This window comes from Populus trichocarpa, chromosome 8, assembly GCF_000002775.5.
Source record: "Populus trichocarpa isolate Nisqually-1 chromosome 8, P.trichocarpa_v4.1, whole genome shotgun sequence".
In the NCBI taxonomy this organism is placed as follows: Eukaryota; Viridiplantae; Streptophyta; class Magnoliopsida; order Malpighiales; family Salicaceae; genus Populus; species Populus trichocarpa.
In genome coordinates, this window is record NC_037292.2 from 8,877,387 (window position 1) to 8,894,279 (window position 16,893).

The 16,893-nt window shown below is 33.8% G+C and overlaps 3 protein-coding genes across 3 annotated transcripts; 2 read left to right on the plus strand and 1 right to left on the minus strand.

The window, feature by feature from the left end:
• Window positions 1-2,324: 2,324 nt before the first annotated feature.
• On the plus strand, window positions 2,325-3,137 carry LOC7457795 (uncharacterized). Its single transcript, XM_002311490.3, has one exon. It carries the CDS (start codon window positions 2,576-2,578, stop codon window positions 2,966-2,968), a length of 393 nt encoding a protein of 130 aa, XP_002311526.1. The 5' UTR covers window positions 2,325-2,575; the 3' UTR covers window positions 2,969-3,137.
• A 4,238-nt stretch (window positions 3,138-7,375) lies between these two features.
• LOC7482908 (plant UBX domain-containing protein 2) lies at window positions 7,376-11,407 on the plus strand. Its single transcript, XM_002311491.4, has 3 exons — window positions 7,376-8,572; window positions 9,539-9,817; window positions 10,895-11,407. Exons 1-3 carry the CDS (start codon window positions 7,643-7,645, stop codon window positions 11,126-11,128), a joined length of 1,443 nt encoding a protein of 480 aa, XP_002311527.3. The 5' UTR covers window positions 7,376-7,642; the 3' UTR covers window positions 11,129-11,407.
• Window positions 11,408-13,368: 1,961 nt separating this feature from the next.
• LOC7482909 (probable peroxygenase 4) lies at window positions 13,369-16,893 on the minus strand. The gene is made up of 6 exons (XM_024606449.2): window positions 16,628-16,893; window positions 16,452-16,550; window positions 16,240-16,325; window positions 14,654-14,748; window positions 13,889-14,014; window positions 13,369-13,783 (listed from the first exon to the last, which is right to left on the minus strand). The coding sequence occupies exons 1-6, from the start codon at window positions 16,668-16,670 to the stop codon at window positions 13,633-13,635; spliced, it is 600 nt and encodes a 199-aa protein (XP_024462217.2). The 5' UTR covers window positions 16,671-16,893; the 3' UTR covers window positions 13,369-13,632.

The following is a 16,893-nucleotide window of genomic DNA, read 5'->3' on the forward strand; positions in this document are numbered from 1 at the left end:
ACAATCTTGAAGCTCAATTCTAAAACAATCTAATGTTGAATGATACGACTGAAAAAAATATTAAATTTAAAAGAAAAACAACCAAAAAAATCTCTAACTCAACCCGGGCTAACCTTTGATCCAAGTGTCGAGACTGGGATAGACGAATAAAAGAAAATCACGAAGCATGATTTTAGAAAAACCTAAAGTGAAATGACATTAAAAATAAAATTAGTGTAAGAAACAAAATCTAAAAAAAGACCTATGTTAATCCAGGTTAAGTTTTCAAACCTGTGACTTGGGTCATGAAATTAAGATCACTCATCAAGAAAAAACATTAAGCCAAATTTTCAACCAACCTCATGCCGAAGCATAAAATTGAAAGAAAAGTTTTTTACAAAAGGACCCAACACAAAAAAAAAATCAAAAGAATGATGACCAATTTTGAAATAAAAACAAATTAGAGAACACCTTATATTTTTTGATTGGATGATGACCTTGAAAAAAAAATCACAAAATGATAAAAAAAAAAAAGAAATTAAAAGAATGAGTATTGAATTAGAAAAATAAAATAAGAGGACAACATGATATTTTTTTATTGAAGGGTGAAGTTGAAAAAACTTTTAAATTTACAATAGGATCCAAAACAAGAATTTAGCAATTAAAAGAACAAGGATCGGATTTGAAATAAAAATAAACGAGGGGACAACTTGATGTTTTTGGATTGAAGGGTGAACTTAAAAAAACTTTTAAATTTACAATATGATCCAAAACAAAAATTTAGCAATCAAAAAAGCGGGGATCAAGTTTGAAATAATAATAAAACAAGAGGACAACTTGATATTCTTGGAAGGGTGAAATTGAAAAAACTTTTAAATTTACAATAGGATCAAACACAAAAATTTAGCAATAAAAAAAAACGGATCAAATTTGAAACAATAATAAAATGAGAGGATGATTCAAAATTATTGACTGAGCAATGCGAATTCTGAGTAGAGTGAAGGGAAAGAAAAAATAAAATATTGCCGCTGACAAACCGTTGTGATCCATTCTCTATGAGGCGTCCTATATGAAAGAACATGGTGTGCCTCATCTATATCCACCGTGAAAGGCAGTGTTTGGTGTAAAGGAGGTCGTACGCGCCACCAGAATGTTTTGGCCTCCCTTGCTCTCTGACACATGTACTGCACTTGCCAACCGATCATACCCTTCCCACTAGCTTCGTCCCCTGTATTTGTTTAAGCATCAAATTAGGAATTTAAAACCTTGATTGTTTTAGATAAAAGAATTTAAACATATTTTGACAAGCCAGACATCAACCGATCACTTAAAAAATTCCTTGATATTGTGAGACTTCTATATATAAGCAACCAAAATAAACTATAAAGTATCCCAAAAAAAAAGAAGGATCAAAATTAAAAACAAAAACAGTAACTGAAAAAAAGAAATAACAATATCTACCTTGATCCTGCAACCCAGTCTATAGTTGGGTAAAATTTAAAGGTCTCGGTATTTATCAAGGTTTAATACTTTATCACCAAAGCTTTAATTGCTATAAAATAATAAAATTAAATTTTATATTTTGAAAAATCGAGCAACAAAATATTTTCTCAACACCCGGAGGTTCTCATTCATAGACGAACACAACAATTTGCAACGCCAAAATCCACACTATTGCAATGTCTAATGACTAAATTAGAAAACAAATAAATTAAAGGATCAAAACGTAAAACACCAAAGGGAAAAAAATCTTTCTTTTGGGCTATAGTAACTTCAAGAGGAGTTTAAGTTTTTTGCATACATCATGTAGAAAACTAACATAACACACATGAGGGCTTGTGTGCTTGTGTTTAGTATGTTGTTTTTTAACTTGTTTATTTTTATGTTTTAAAAATATTTTTTAAAAAGTATGATTTTTATTTTATTTTATTTTTGTTTTAAATTATTTTTTTTCAGGTTATTTTAATATGTTCATATTAAAAATAATTTTTTTAAGAATATATTTTTAATATATTTCAAGATAAAAAATGTTTTTAAAAATAATTACTACCAAACGAGTTTAATCTGGACAACATAAAATGCCCAATCAATTCACAAACTACGAGCATAGTGAAGCTGTTCAAGCAAAATTATAAACAAAATCAAATTTCTTTCTGACTGGTTTTACAAGTTGGGAATAGAATTGATGATTTTTTTAAAAATAAAAACAAAACATAATCAGTGGGAATAAATACATTTCAGTTATCCAACAAGAATAAGAAGGATTAGCGAAAATTATCAAAGAAACGAGAGAGAAGATTTTTTGTTGTGTTTTAAAATCTATTTGAATGAGTTATTTGATATCTTCAAATTATTTTTATTGTGGTTGGTTCACAATTTTTCTTCACTTTGATCCAAGGACTAAGAATTTTACTTTATTTATTTCCTACGTGCACCGTAGCATTTGCCCCTCTATTTAATGAAAAAGAAAAAAAATACAGCCTTATTTCTCTGACCACGCCACGTTCCATTTCTCCTTACTCCCGAAGAAAAGTACAAACCCATAATCCCCAAATTTCCCAATCGGATTCAGATCTTTTAGGGTTTCCAAGCAGCAATGGCACTTGAGTGGGTAGTACTAGGCTATGCCGCAGGCGCAGAGGCAATCATGGTCCTTCTCTTGACCATCCCAGGCCTTGACGGACTGCGCAAGGGGCTGCTCGCGGTGACGCGCAATCTGCTGAAGCCGTTTATGTCGGTGGTTCCGTTTTGCCTGTTTCTGCTGATGGATATATACTGGAAGTATGAGACGAGGCCGAGCTGCGAGGGCGAGTCCTGCTCTCCAACCGAGCACCTCCGTCACCAGAAATCTATTATGAAAAGCCAGAGGAATGCGTTGTTGATCGGTGCTGCTCTAATTTTCTACTGGCTTCTTTACTCGGTCACTCATCTTGTTGTGAAGATCGAGCAGTTGAATCAGCGCGTCGAGAGGCTCAAGAGCAAGGAGTAAGTGATGATGATGATGGATATACATGGACTTTGTTTTCTATTTTCATGGATTACTACTGTTAAATGAGACTTTAATTGGCGTTTTCAATTCAGTTATTTTTCTCGTGTAGATAGTAACTATGTTGGATTTGGATGTCAAGACTTATTAATATGCAGCTTTTCCTTAATCATTTTGGGAGTTTTTTCCTGCGTGTCGAATTCGTTCCAATTTTGATCAGAATATGGATTGTGTTTTGTGAAAGTGTAAATTGATGAAATTGTGAGATCTGTATTAGGCAGTTTTATTATCTGCTTCTTTCTTCTGATTAATGCGGATGAATCTGTAGTATATTAGGGTAGGAGAAGAGGACGCGCGTGGGTTTTCGATTTTAGTCATGCAATTGCCATGTCAAAACTCTGATTGTGAACTTAATGCAAGCTGTTGCTTGTTCTGACCAATAGCTATATTAGTCTCTTCTGATCCCTATCTCAGACAACCATCACCATACAAAAATAATGGCCAGCCAGGAAAATGATGATGAGATCCAAAGATTTTTACCTTTTCTACTCTGAACTCGTCACACTCACAGCGACTCCGTTCCTTCTCAATGTTGGAAATATCGTTCGTTTGGCTCTGAGTCAACCTTTTCTTCATATGTGCTCTCTCGCATGGTCATCTTTGGCTTTGAAATTCTTTTTAGTTTTGTCATCGTTGCAACTTGTATCGGCTTGATGTTTCATCACTTGCAATGGTGATGGGACATGTGAATTCTTAGTGGCTGGGGGCTGGAGGAGCAGATCAGAAGAGGGAATTGATACCAGGGAGAGGTGGTGGTGGTGGTCTTCTTGGTGTAGAGGAGTAGATTTTAAGTTAGTTTGGGTCTGTGATCAGTGGGTCTCAGAGTTTGTTTGGCGATGTGACAATTTATCTAGCATCCTGTTTGGTGACGGGTTTGTTGAAGCTGATCTTCTATTATTGTGATGTTCATAATCTCTCACTTGTCTTGAAATTCATCTCTACAAGGCCAAAATAACCCTCCAGTAGCAGATCTATCATCAGTACTCAGTATCATCAAGCCAATTCGCATTACCCATCAAGCATCGCTCCCATGTTAGTCAATTTTGCATCCTTTCAGCCCAAATTTTACCATTTCTTTGAGTGCTTGACACTCTTGAGTTTTGAGCCTCAGGCGATGGGTATTGTGTGGTTAAAGCAAAGCTGCTCGAAATTATGCATTTGTGAATATCAGTAGCGACACCTGCCCATTCAAATAAGATGTTCAAGTTGTTATTCATCAAGGTTTGGAACAGTTTTTTTTATTACAATTTGTTTTACTAGAAATAATTTATAAAATTAGTTTTTTTTTTAATTTCATTTCTCTTTAATTTTTTTTAATCTTTCATAATTAATTCTTATTTTTTTAATTATTATTTATTTTATTTAAGATAATTTTTATTTTATTTTTACAAATTTTTTTTCATATCAAATTCGATTTCTATTATTTTGATTGATTTTTTTTTTTCACTTAGAAAATTTTTTAGATTGATTTTTTTTAATTTTTTTGTTCAATATTAAATTGGTTGAAAATTGAGCTCCTTGAGGGTCTAGAATTTTACAAGTTGCAAGTTTTAGATATTAACCTAGGTTTAATCGGGTTTGCTTGTTTTTTTTTGAAAAAAAACTCAAGTATTTTCAGTTTCATCTTTGAATGTTTATTCAATTTGAGATAGGGTTATGCTATTTTTATTTTTTCGCTTTTTATATAATTTTTTGCTAATTTTAAAAATGACTTGGGCTATATCAATATTTTTTATTTGTTGTTATTTGATGAATTTTCTTTGATAAATTTTTTAAATTGATTTTTTTTTATCCTTCAATATTAGATTGGATGAATATTTTTTTTTTCCTAGTTCCATCCTTCATGGCTAAAGTTTGTTTTTATATTGGGTTCCTTCATTTTTCCTTATATCCCTTTATTCCAGCATTGTGTTGTTTTGGAATTGAGCTTGGTAATTTTTTTCGATTTGTCTTCTGTTAGGTTATTTCATTTATATGATTCGGGGTACAAAGTTTGGTTGGCTTGTCTTATTTGTTGTTTTTTTTATTATTGATTTTATTTTTTAATTTCATTCATATACATTTGATTTGTTTTAGAATTGGACTTCAATTTCAACTTTCTTTCCTTTGCATTATGCTGGCTTATTATGGTTGCATGGCCTTGCTTGCATATTTGACATGCTTGTTTATGTTAGATCAGGTTAGGTTTTTTTCCTTTTCTTTTTCCAATTTTTTTTTCATTTGTCTGGTTGAAATCTTAGTTTCGTCGCTTTTTTTGTTTTGATGATCGTTTTTTTGTGTGTGCAGGTTTTCATGATTTTTTTTGTTTAAATTGGTCAATTATATGTCGGTATTAGTTATTTTATTATCTGGTTAGATTATATCTATTTATTTTTTGTTCAATCGGGTCTATGCATTGATTCGTTTTTTATTTACTTTTCTAAAATACATTTATGTTGCCCAAGAATCTTTTTTGTATTGATTAAAAAATATTGCAATTAGCGGTGTAATGCGGACCCATAAATCTAGTTTGGTCCAGATGATTCATAAATAAATAAAACATTTCCCATGCTTGGGCCAAGCCCAAGTTTAAGGGCACTTGGAAGTGTGCCCGAGCATAAGACATCACTTTTTTTGCCACTGGTTATTTTTTATTCACATTTCTTCTCCAATGTCACATGCAAACACAACAACCCATGACAATGCTAACCTTTCCATCAATACTGCAACTCTGAGGTACTACACTCGTCGAAATAAGTTAAAGTGATCAAGGATTATAAATAACCTAGTTATTGTTTAAGAAAGGAGAGCCAATTTCAAGCTAATCCAGGCTAATTTAAGCCAAGCTTAACAAAATACCTAAGCTATATAATTTTAACCAAAGTAAATTCTAAATCGAGGAAATTTAAGCCAAACAAATTTATTACTTCATATCTGTTCATTCTATTTATTTTTCATGCACATTATCTTCTTCTTCTACCTTTATTAATTCAAGCATTAAAAGGTTATGTATTTCGATAAAAATCTTGTTTTTAAAAAACAATCAAGATTACATGCAAAAAAGATATCCAAGCCCATACATCTCAATCCAATACACAACCATGAAAGCTAAATTAAATCCAGAAATATTTGTGGCCGTTTGTTTCCGTTGTTGTTTCTGTGTTTGAAGCCAATCACGGAAAACAGACGTTTGGTAATAAATAAAAAGCTGATTTACATGCGTGGACTCCAGTCATTCTTGTGTTACAAACACAGGTAACTGAAAGCATCATTGTGCTGCTTTCAGTGTGGAGACCTCCACTGTTCACTAAAGTGAACAGTAGAGCTCTGCAAATCTCCATTGTGGTGAACAGTGGAGACATGCTTCACTGTTCACGTGAACAGTGGTGCATGATTCCAGCCGGACTGGACCCGGTCTGGTCCAAAGCTAAATGCATTGAACCGGGTCCGACCCAATAAAAAAAATTTAATTTTTTTTATTTTTAATTGATGATGTAACATTTGCAGAATTTGATCGCAATCCTAATTTTATTCCTGATTATATTTTACCTGATGTTGTTGCGCGAGAAACCAAGGAAACTGTAGTTTTTGTCCGATGTATTTCATACGTGATGGAATTGTAGATAGTTTAATTGAGCAATAAAAAATATTTTATATAAAGTATTATTTATTTCATAATGTAATAACAATAGTTAAATTTATAATATTTAAATTCAAAGCCATCAATATATATATATAACCTTAATTTGAAAAACAATTTTTTAACCAAACACATTAAAATACTTTTTATTCAACTTCAAATTCAACCATAATTTTAACCAAATATATATAAATACCAAACCAACCTCAACTAAAAATACTTTTTATAAAATAATTTTAAACCACAACTACAAAAGCTATCATAATATCAAATACTTTCTAGACCAAGATTGGCTATGCTTGTTGATCCATGGATCATCTACGATGCTTATGATATTGCAATTCCAAATCGAGAAGCACGGTATGTGGTCATGTTCGACAAATATGGGCTTTGATTAATGGAATTATTGATCATAAACTGTACATAATTATCACAAAGGTATGTGTAGAGGGGAAAAACGAACTAAAAGTTAACGAGAACTTTCTGCCCTCTTTTTGGTGCTCCAAACCAAAATGAAAAATTCACAATTAAAATAAACTCAGAAAAATAAAAAATAAATGTTCAAGCCCCGAAAAAAGAGAGAAAAATCTTTGCTAAAACGGCAATGCTGCAGGCAGTTTTGGTAATGCATTGCCGTTTTGGTAAGTGGGCCAATGGATCCACTAGCTGACGTGGCATAACTCTAGAGATTGATTGCTTAACGCGGAAACTCACTCCACCTTGTGGAACGAGGCTCTGCGCTGTAAATCAATAAACCATCGAATATTCTGAATTCTCAATCCAACGGCCAAAAACACCAAATCCCATTGTTCTTCTGACCTCATCTCCTCCTCCTCTGAGCTCCCTAGGTCGAATGTCAACCCTCTTCCCTTTTTAAGTATTTCTATTTCATTATACCTTGGATCTTCCAGATATCTCTTCTTTCCTTGCATCGTTAGAAACAGTTCCTGGTTTCACTGTTCGTCGATTTGGATCAACCAAATAGAAAGAAATAAAGAATGGATGACATGAAAGACAAGTTCAAAGGTTTCATGAAGAAAGTCTCTTCTTCATCTTCTCCTTCTAAATTCAAGGGCCAAGGTCGTGTCTTGGGCGGTGGTGGTTCCACTCCTTCTCAATCATCATCCGGACCTACTAATCCTCTCCATGCCCGTTATTCTCAACCTGTTAATTCAAATAATTCGAAGCCCAAGCCAAACCCATCTTCCTCTCTTACTTCTTCTTCAAATTCCAAGCCTTTGCCTGAGAAAAGATCCAATCTTGATCAAAACAAACCCACTCCTGCCAACAAAACCACGAATGGCCTCGACCCATTTGACTCATTGATCACTACTAGCAAAAGATCTCAAAATGGATACTCGTTGAATGTGTTTGAGTGCCCAATTTGTGGGCAGTCGTATCAATCAGAAGAAGAGGTCTCTATACATGTAGAAACCTGTGTCAATAACAGTAATGCTAATAGTCCAGTTAAAAGCAATGATCGTGTCGTTGGTGATGATAGTGCGGTAGAAGAGTCTAGTGGGAGTGAATTGGAGACTTGTGTTAGTGCATATTTGTCAGGAAAGCCGCTGGAGGGATCGGTGGAGGTTGTGCTTAGACTGCTGAGGAATATTGTCAAGGAGCCTGCGAATGCAAAATTTAGGAGGATTAGAATGGGGAATCCAAAGATAAGAGAGGCAGTGACTGAGGTTGCTGGAGGGGTTGAGTTATTGGAGATTGTAGGGTTTGGATTGAAGGAGGAGGGTGGAGAAATGTGGGCCATCTTGGAGGAAGCTCCTAAAGAGGAGAAAATTGGTTTGATTAATAAGGTGATAGGATTCTTAGAACCTAGGAAGGAGGAGCAGGAAGAGCCGAGGGCTGAGGCTAAGCCATCTGATGCTCCAGCTGAGACAGAGGAACAGGTTGAGCCGAAGAAGGTTGACAGGCAGGTATGATGACAGTTTTTGCTTGATAAATTATGATTTTTCCTTCTTCGTTTTTGCGTTCTTAAAATTTTTGGTACCTGTTTCTTTCTTTCGTAGAAATTCTTTGCAAGAATTCCAAAATCTTTCTGTGATAGACTTCTAGAAATTGGATTATTTATGTTTTAGATGAACTCGAAGCATTTAAACCCCAGAAGCAGAGTAATACTTCGAATGAAAGCGTTGGTTCAAAACTAGTTATATAGCTGTGCATTAAAGATGACAAAAGATGTTCAACTCAGTGATGCCCTTTCTCTGGCACATTCAAGCATTATTTAGTTGATTACTATAACAGGTTCTTATGTGAAGGTTTGACTAAAGATATTTATGAAACATAAATAATGTCTATCACATGTAAGATTGATTGAACAAGCTAATTCTCATCCAAATTAGATTCGTGCGAGTTTTCTGCATTTGTTGAATCAACGTGCATAAGGAATGGAAACATGTCACATGTGAGCTTAGATTTGTGGAGGATTGCTGCCTGTGACTAGGAATCTGTCAAACCCCCCATCCCACTGCCTTTTCTCGATTTCTTTACTTCAATTTGCTTCCTTTAAGAACGCATTGTCATCTAGTTTATTGGTTGCTACTTCTCCTCCAATGAGAAGGTGCATGAAGGGTTTACTGGCCTAGGGACATGCTTTCTGGTGTTTTCCCATGGTCACTTATCAGTAGTTTAATATGTCATGTAATTGTAAGCTTATGAAAGTCAATTGAGGGTCTGAAATTATGATTCCTTGCCTTCCAATGGCAGCACTCTCTACTGTTTCTTCTCATTTATTGAATGTGTTCATTGGTAATGTGGTGTCTAAACTTTGTGTAGCCATATTTTATATGTATTTTCATGGTGCACCCCGCCTATGAATAGATGTCTTCAAATTGTCTATGTAGTATATACAGCATTCTAATCCATTTATTCGGTTTTGTTAGATAAGGGTCTTCTTTTCTGTCCCTGAAAATGTAGCGGCAAGAATTGAGCTGCCAGATTCATTTTACAGCCTCTCTGCTGAAGAGCTAAAAAGAGAAGCTGATATGAGGAAGAAGAAGATTGCAGAATCTCAGCTTTTGATCCCCAAGTCTTACAAAGAAAAGCAAGCAAAAGCTGGTAGGAAGAGATACAAAAGGACTATAATTCGCATCCAATTTCCTGATGGAGTGGTTCTTCAAGGTGTCTTTGCTCCTTGGGAATCAACAACTGCTCTCTACGAGGTTAGTCATCTTAACTGCTTTTATCTGATTTTAGAGTTGTTTCATTCATGGTTAGCAATGAAAACGACAACTCTTTGTATCAAGAGGCAACATTTATTTTAAGTGAGACTTCATAGTTAAACAGGAAAGGTCAATTTTTTCTTGTTAATGCCAACAGTGCTTATCAACTGGAAAATATTTATCTATAGAAACAGAAGAAGATTACAATGTTCTGATTGCACTATCCCTTTGAAAATCAGGTGATGAAACATCTCAAGAAGTTCTAATATGTATCTCCGTAATGGTCAAAAGAAATAAAAATAGTATTCTATCCAAAAACAGTTTTGTTGATGAAGTTCAATCCTGGAAATTTTTTGAACTGTGCCTCAATTAAATGCTTCAGTAATTGCATGGAAACAACATTTGTATGACATTCCAGAATCCTTCCTCTTCGACCAACCAGTTCCACATGTATACATATGCTCTACTGTACCGAGACAAGACTCTCCACTTGTAAACTCATGTTTAAAGCTCCTACTCTTGCAATTTTACTGCTGCAATCATGTGAAGGATGGAATAATCCGTTCAGCTCTCCCACAATCTTTCCTGGCTACACTTCTGGAACTTGTGATTGGATTTATTGAATTGTTGTGGTGTTTGACTTGTAATTATTTCAAGCAACCTTTTACACTGTTTCTTTTTTCTTGTTGAATTCCTTTAGCTGATAACCCTTCCTTCTCATTTTTCTTGACTATAATGATCTATCATCTGATTTATTGAAATCTCTTTCATGCTTCCTAGCTTAGTGTATTATTTCTCTTTCATTTTAAAATAATAGGTCCAATGTTTGCCCCAACTCTTTTCACAAAGTGTTCTAAATTGCCATTTGTTCATCACGATGAAACATTGTCTTCCCAAGAAAAGAGAACTTGCTACTTAACATTAATTATATTTATGGTTTCAGATAATTTGCTTCAAACGAGCTTCATTCTTAACCAGCCACTTCTGTGCATTATGTTGCAGTTATAATTTTAGAACTAATACAGAAATCTACTTGTCTCTATTTGTTAAATATGATGTGAAGTTGTTTACTTTCAGTTTGTGAGCGCAGCACTAAAAGAACCTGGTTTGGAGTTCGAGCTGTTACATCCTGTTGCAGTCAAACGGAGGGTTATCCCTCATATTCCTTCAGTGGGAGAGAGAGCCACTACACTTGATGCTGAAGATTTGGTTCCTTCGGCTCTCATCAAGTTCAGACCCATTGAAACTGATTCCACTGTTTTTACAGGGCTCTGTAATGAGCTCCTTGAGATCAGTGAGCCACTGAATTGATTTAATAGTGTGGTGGAAGATCGCAAGTTCAATTCCTGCATCTGGTTTCAGTGTAAGCTTTAAAATCAACTCGATGGGTTGGGGCCGTGTGATAATCTTTCTTTAAAGTTTGCATCCATCCCCTTCCCCTCTCTTTCATGTATACTTGAACAGATTATACTCAGCAAGAACTATTCTTGTACTCATTTACCATTTCCAAATAATACATTTGTTGGCCAATCTAGATTGTACACAAAGTTAGAACAGTGTATTTTTTCAGAAAGGGAATTGTTCTCTATAGGTTGTTGTTGTTACATAAACACCGAATAACGGTGCCCTTCCTTCCCCATAACTGTTTTGCTTTATTTATGATCTTCAACAACTTTATCTCGTTCATGGCTAAGTAGCTTGAACAGGGATGTGCTCGAGATAGTTAGTAACTTAAGTTGTTACATAGAATATGACAGAAATGATTTATATTATCTTACAGCACGGCGCTCTCATGACATAAAAGTCTTTAAGACTAGCGGTGCAAGCTATTCTATTTCAGTCATGTTTGATATCTTCCTTGCTAAGATATTGCCTCCATAAAACCATGTTTTGGAATTAGTCCTGGGAACATGATACAGTGCTACATAGAATAAAACAGTTTCTCCGTTGGATTCTTATTTTATTTTATTTTATTTTATTGTTTTGTCTTATTCAAAATTTTACCTCAGTCCTAAGAATCGATACCAGAACGCAAAACAGTCCTTACACTAATAATTTTGACAATTTAGTCCGTAAACTTTAGGATCCTTTTTTTTTTAAAGGAGCCCGCTTTTCTTACAACTATTTTTTCATTCAGTCTTTTGCCGTTTTCTTAACAAAAATAATTTAATTAGTATTGAGTTCTTTTTTCTCAAAGCCTTTCTAATGCTTTTATTTCAATCTAATATTTCCATTATAGTTTGATAGTTTAATTCTAGATATTATTAATGTATTTTCCATTTTTATAATATATTTTCTTTTCGTATGTAACAGCAATGCTACAGTTATCATACAACTTTTTTAAAATAGGAAAATTATTATGGCGAGTTATAAAAAATATCATCCACTCATTATATGAATTATTTTTTTAATTGATAAAACATGGATGTCAAATTTTATTTTATTTTATTTCAAATATTTTTTATGCACAAATTAATTTATTTGAAAATAGTTTAAAATATAATTTTCAGCAGGCTCGACCAGTAATGGATCAAAAGGAAAAAGATTTTCTAGGTCCCGTCACTAGGAAAAGAATAACAGAATATCATATGGTTTTAATTCTTTGTTAGAACGTGTTTAGGAAAGCAGCTGACTCTATGTTTTTAAAAATTTTGATTTTTTTAAAATTATTATTGTTTTATGTTTTTAAAATATAGTTTTAAAATATTGATGTTGAAAATAAAATTTAAAATATAAAAAAATATTATTTAGATGTATCCGGACAAAATACACTTAAAAAAATAATCATAATACCAAACAAACTATTAATTTAAAATTTAATCATACAATCATGGAATTGAAGTGCATATGAATTGATACAAATATAACATTATATAAAAAAAACTAATTTCCTAGCGCAGGACATGAAATAGTTAGAATAAAATAAAATTATTTTAATATATTTTTAATTAAAAACACTTTTAACAAATACTCCACAACACAATTCATCTCTTTATTTCAGTTTTCTTTCTCTATTGAAAGTGAAGCACAAGAATTTCCTTTTCCAAAAGTTTTTGCATATGTTTCTTTAATTTTGCTTATTTCATTGATATTCCTAATCGAACACATTCTTGTCCTTGCGTAGATTTCTCATGCTTGTTTCTCTTTGCTTATTTCAATCTTCATGTATCCTCTTTGAACACTTCATTTTATTTTTTAATTAATATAAATATTCAAGCCAGCTTGTATGTATCTTAATTAATACCATGAATCTTAAAATTAATATATATATATCCACACAAAATTTTCTTTTTTTATCGAGTTTATATTTACTGGATAGAAAGCCTAGCAAAGTAACCATCTTCGACGGACGAGGACAGCCTTAGCCAGTGTCAGCCAACCTTAGCCAAGAAAGCTTCCTATCCCATAAAATCACAGAGCTGCTGAGGGACGTCTTGCTTCTTCCTACATAAATTTCATTGACATACAGTTGCCGTAGGCATGCACATTCATAAGCATCTCCTTCCTAGCTAGCTAGCTAGCACGGCTTACTGTTACTTTATCATATAGAATTACAGGCAATATCAAACATCAAATTACACTTCGACAATCTGTGATTTACACATTACTAGAATCAAAGACCATCCTTGAAGCATGGCCAACTGGAGAAGTAGTACCCAAACCTACCAAATATATATTCCTTTTCTTACACAACACTGCATTAATTGAAAATAAATATTTTCCTCCCACGATTCATTTATTTGGGTGACTAACAGAATGATTCAAAGATGAAGTAAATTAATGTATCCATTAATTATTGATAAATGGCAGTGAAATTACGCTTTCTTTTTGGCTGAAGTTCTTTCCTTCTCCATGTGTTCAAATAGGCTTCCATCATAGGCAGCTCTAATTGTATCTTCGTGAAGCAAACCATTCTTGTCCTTGCAAAGAGCGTACAGGATCTTCCATTCGGTGTAGGAAGCAACCCTGGAAAAAAACAAATTAACATTTAATTACCTTTTCATATTTTGAAAGACATGATATAATTTAATAATTACTTTTGGATTCTCAAGATTGAAATGAGAAACTAACCATCCTCTAAAGTCCTTAGGTTCTCTGTTAGCCTTGAGCATTCCCATCAGTTCGTCTGCTGTCAAGGAATTTGGATGCGAACGTGCATGTTTGCTGAAAATTTCTTCAAACTTTCCAGGTACGAACCTACAATTTTGTTACGAGAACTGACATGAACATCAAAATAAATGAGCCGAAAAATGCTTTAGTACTATATATTAGCCTGTGTTAAGCCATTAGTTGATACATTGCCCTCATCGCGCTACCGAACCAGAACGTCTTATGTTAGCTTTTGATTTGATAAAATGAACAGCAACTCGATAACAGATTTAATTAGCGGACCTAAAACAGCATCTCTTCACCACCTACTAAGCTATGGCTCTATAACCCCAACAAAACAAAAACAAAACAAAACTATGCATTAAGAACTTTTCTAACGAATAAAATAGGATAACCAGGCCTCACTTGGCACAAGTGCCCATCAACAGTCAAGACTAGGATAGTCTAGTCAAAGTGAAATTCCATAAACTAACATGGGTATTAATTAATTATGGCCAAAACTCACTGCATAATTCAACTAGCTATAAAAAAGAATACCAATTAATTAGAATTTAATTGGAAAATTAATAAGGAATCTTCATCGATCATGCTATCACCATGATAAAATACGATAAGAAAACAATCCATTTTTGTCACAAATGTTTAGCCGCCATGTTTCGTGGCAAGAACTAATGAATAAATTGCAGCAAGAAACAAATGAGACTGCAGGAATATAATTATACATACCTTCCTTCGCTGTCATACACACCAGAATCACTCCCATGTTTGGTTCGGTGGATGTTCTTAACCTCGATAGGGAACAATGGAGATGGAAACTTCCCCTGTAATACATGAAAATACGATAACTAATAATACATGAACAATTCCAGAGATAAAAGGTGAAGTGACTGTTATTTTTAGGCCGTCCAAGTTTTATAATGCCTTGCACATCTTCGTACTTAAATCAATCATTATTAACTAGATAACTGAGCTGCAAGCATCCCAAAATGGGGCGAAATCACATAAAATTAAATATCTTGCGATTCTAGGAAAATAGATTTATTTCTCATTCTTAGAATCTTAAAAGGCACACATAAAATAATGGGAAAAAAGTGATATATTTTTTCCTTGACCTGATTTTATGATAAGTATTTGTTTCAAGGTTTCTCAGCTCAGAGAGAATATTGAGCTCATGCTAATCAAGAATACGTGAGTTTGTTGCTTGTAAGCAACTAGAGATGAACAAATTTAAAAGAAAAGCAAGAAAGGAAGGGAAACCTTTGCTTGGGATCTAACAATAGCTAGCGTTTCCCTGTGTTTCTACTAGACTCCATTAATATGCGACCCTACCTGGACGTCGCAGCTTGCATATTTGATTAACTTGTATTAACTTCAAATCTTGCTCATAACTTTATTTTATATTTATATTTATATTTATATACTATGCTAATATTTTGTTTCTTGTCTAGACGATGTGAACTGAACGAAATATGGAAAAACAAAATTGAATTCGTGATAATGGAACTCGTCCATCCTCGAGGACCCATTTTTCTTTGTTTTTTTTTTCTTAGAAGAATGCACGCGGGTTGAATTCTTTTTTGCAAGGCACATGAAAATTCTTAAATGTGTAAACGGGCCCATCTGAGCAAGAGGACGCAAATTAGGTGCAATAATTCTAGTGCACAAATTATTGATCATTGACGAGTGAGTCTTCCCAGAAGAAATGTCAAGACAAAAACTGTGATGCACAGCAAAAACACGAGATATTGACAAGAACAACCGGTAAATATAAGCAAGTAAAGCGATATATTAATCATTTGAAAAAAAGAAAAAATAGACACCACAGATTCCCATTCATAAGCAGATTAAATGGGACAATTATCCACCTTCGAGCTTTTACGGCAGCATCCTTTAAGCTTTTACAGCAGCATATTTACCACTTTTGCAAGCATGTTGTTTAGTAGCGAAGTAAGTAAAGTGCTACGCAGTTATCTATCCTCTACGATCTTGGACAAATATATAAAGAACAGAAAAACTAAACAGATGAAAAGATCAGTGCTGCTAGCTTATGTCGACTTCCAGTCAAGCACAAGTTCAATTGATGACACCAAAGACCAAACTAGCTGCATCTCAATCATGCACCGACACCTATGGTGATCTTATATTATTTATTACTACTTCCCCATTCAATTTCTCAAACGACAATTTCTCCCCCCCAAGAAAGAAAAAGTAGAAAATCTTATCAGCAGAAGTGAAAAAAGAACCACACAAAAAAAAGGAACGATTACTTTGGATTCGAAATATTAATTAGAAAAGGAGCTAGAGAGAAATACAGGTCGAGTTTTCTGGCTGAGAGCGATATTGATCAGAAGGGCACTGGCAGTGGATAATAAGATACCACACCCAATTGCGCGAAAACCTGTTAGTTAACAAATCCAGGTTAAAATTAAGCCATTAGTTAGTTTTTTTCTTTTTTTCTTCTTCGACAAAAAAAAAAGTGGGAAATATATTAATACAAAAGAAAAAGAAAAACACGAGAGCACACCTTGAAATGTCTCCCAGGGATAAACTATGCCATCTTGATTCCTATCAAAGAAGAAAACATGCTTCTGTAGTACGTTATGATCATTTGGCACAAATTTTCCTGCATGAAAAAAATGATCTCTAACTTTATCCATAAAAAGGCACAGAGCAAGAAGTGAGGAAAGCAAATTCCATTACCGTCTTGTTGCTTATCGATTGATGATAATGTGGAGGAAGTCATAACTATGATAGTATGATGAAACTGTGAAAGCAATTAGAGAAAGAGATGAGAAGCGTTTATTGGGGCGGAAAGGATATATACTGTATGTGCTAAAGAAGAGAACCTCCGGCTTTGTTCTGTTCTACTTGAAAGGGAAGGAAATCGATGGCATCCATTACAAATAACAGCATTTTATGGTTACAGTACACCTTACGGCCCAAGCGCTTTATTTGTTGTAGCGGTA

What these genes read in the sequence shown, in the direction of transcription:
- LOC7457795 (XM_002311490.3), top strand. Translation starts at nt 2,576, where the DNA reads ATGGCACTTGAGTGGGTAGTACTAGGCTATGCCGCAGGCGCAGAGGCA.
- LOC7482908 (XM_002311491.4), top strand. Translation starts at nt 7,643, where the DNA reads ATGGATGACATGAAAGACAAGTTCAAAGGTTTCATGAAGAAAGTCTCT. An exon ending in CGAAGAAGGTTGACAGGCAG is followed by an intron (nt 8,573 to 9,538) that starts GTATGATGACAG and finishes CGGTTTTGTTAG; the next exon opens with ATAAGGGTCTTCTTTTCTGT. An exon ending in CAACAACTGCTCTCTACGAG is followed by an intron (nt 9,818 to 10,894) that starts GTTAGTCATCTT and finishes GTTTACTTTCAG; the next exon opens with TTTGTGAGCGCAGCACTAAA.
- LOC7482909 (XM_024606449.2), bottom strand. Translation starts at nt 16,670, where the DNA reads ATGACTTCCTCCACATTATCATCAATCGATAAGCAACAAGACG. An exon ending in TCCCTGGGAGACATTTCAAG is followed by an intron (nt 16,326 to 16,451) that starts GTGTGCTCTCGT and finishes GTTAACTAACAG; the next exon opens with GTTTTCGCGCAATTGGGTGT. An exon ending in TCAGCCAGAAAACTCGACCT is followed by an intron (nt 14,749 to 16,239) that starts GTATTTCTCTCT and finishes CATGTATTACAG; the next exon opens with GGGAAGTTTCCATCTCCATT.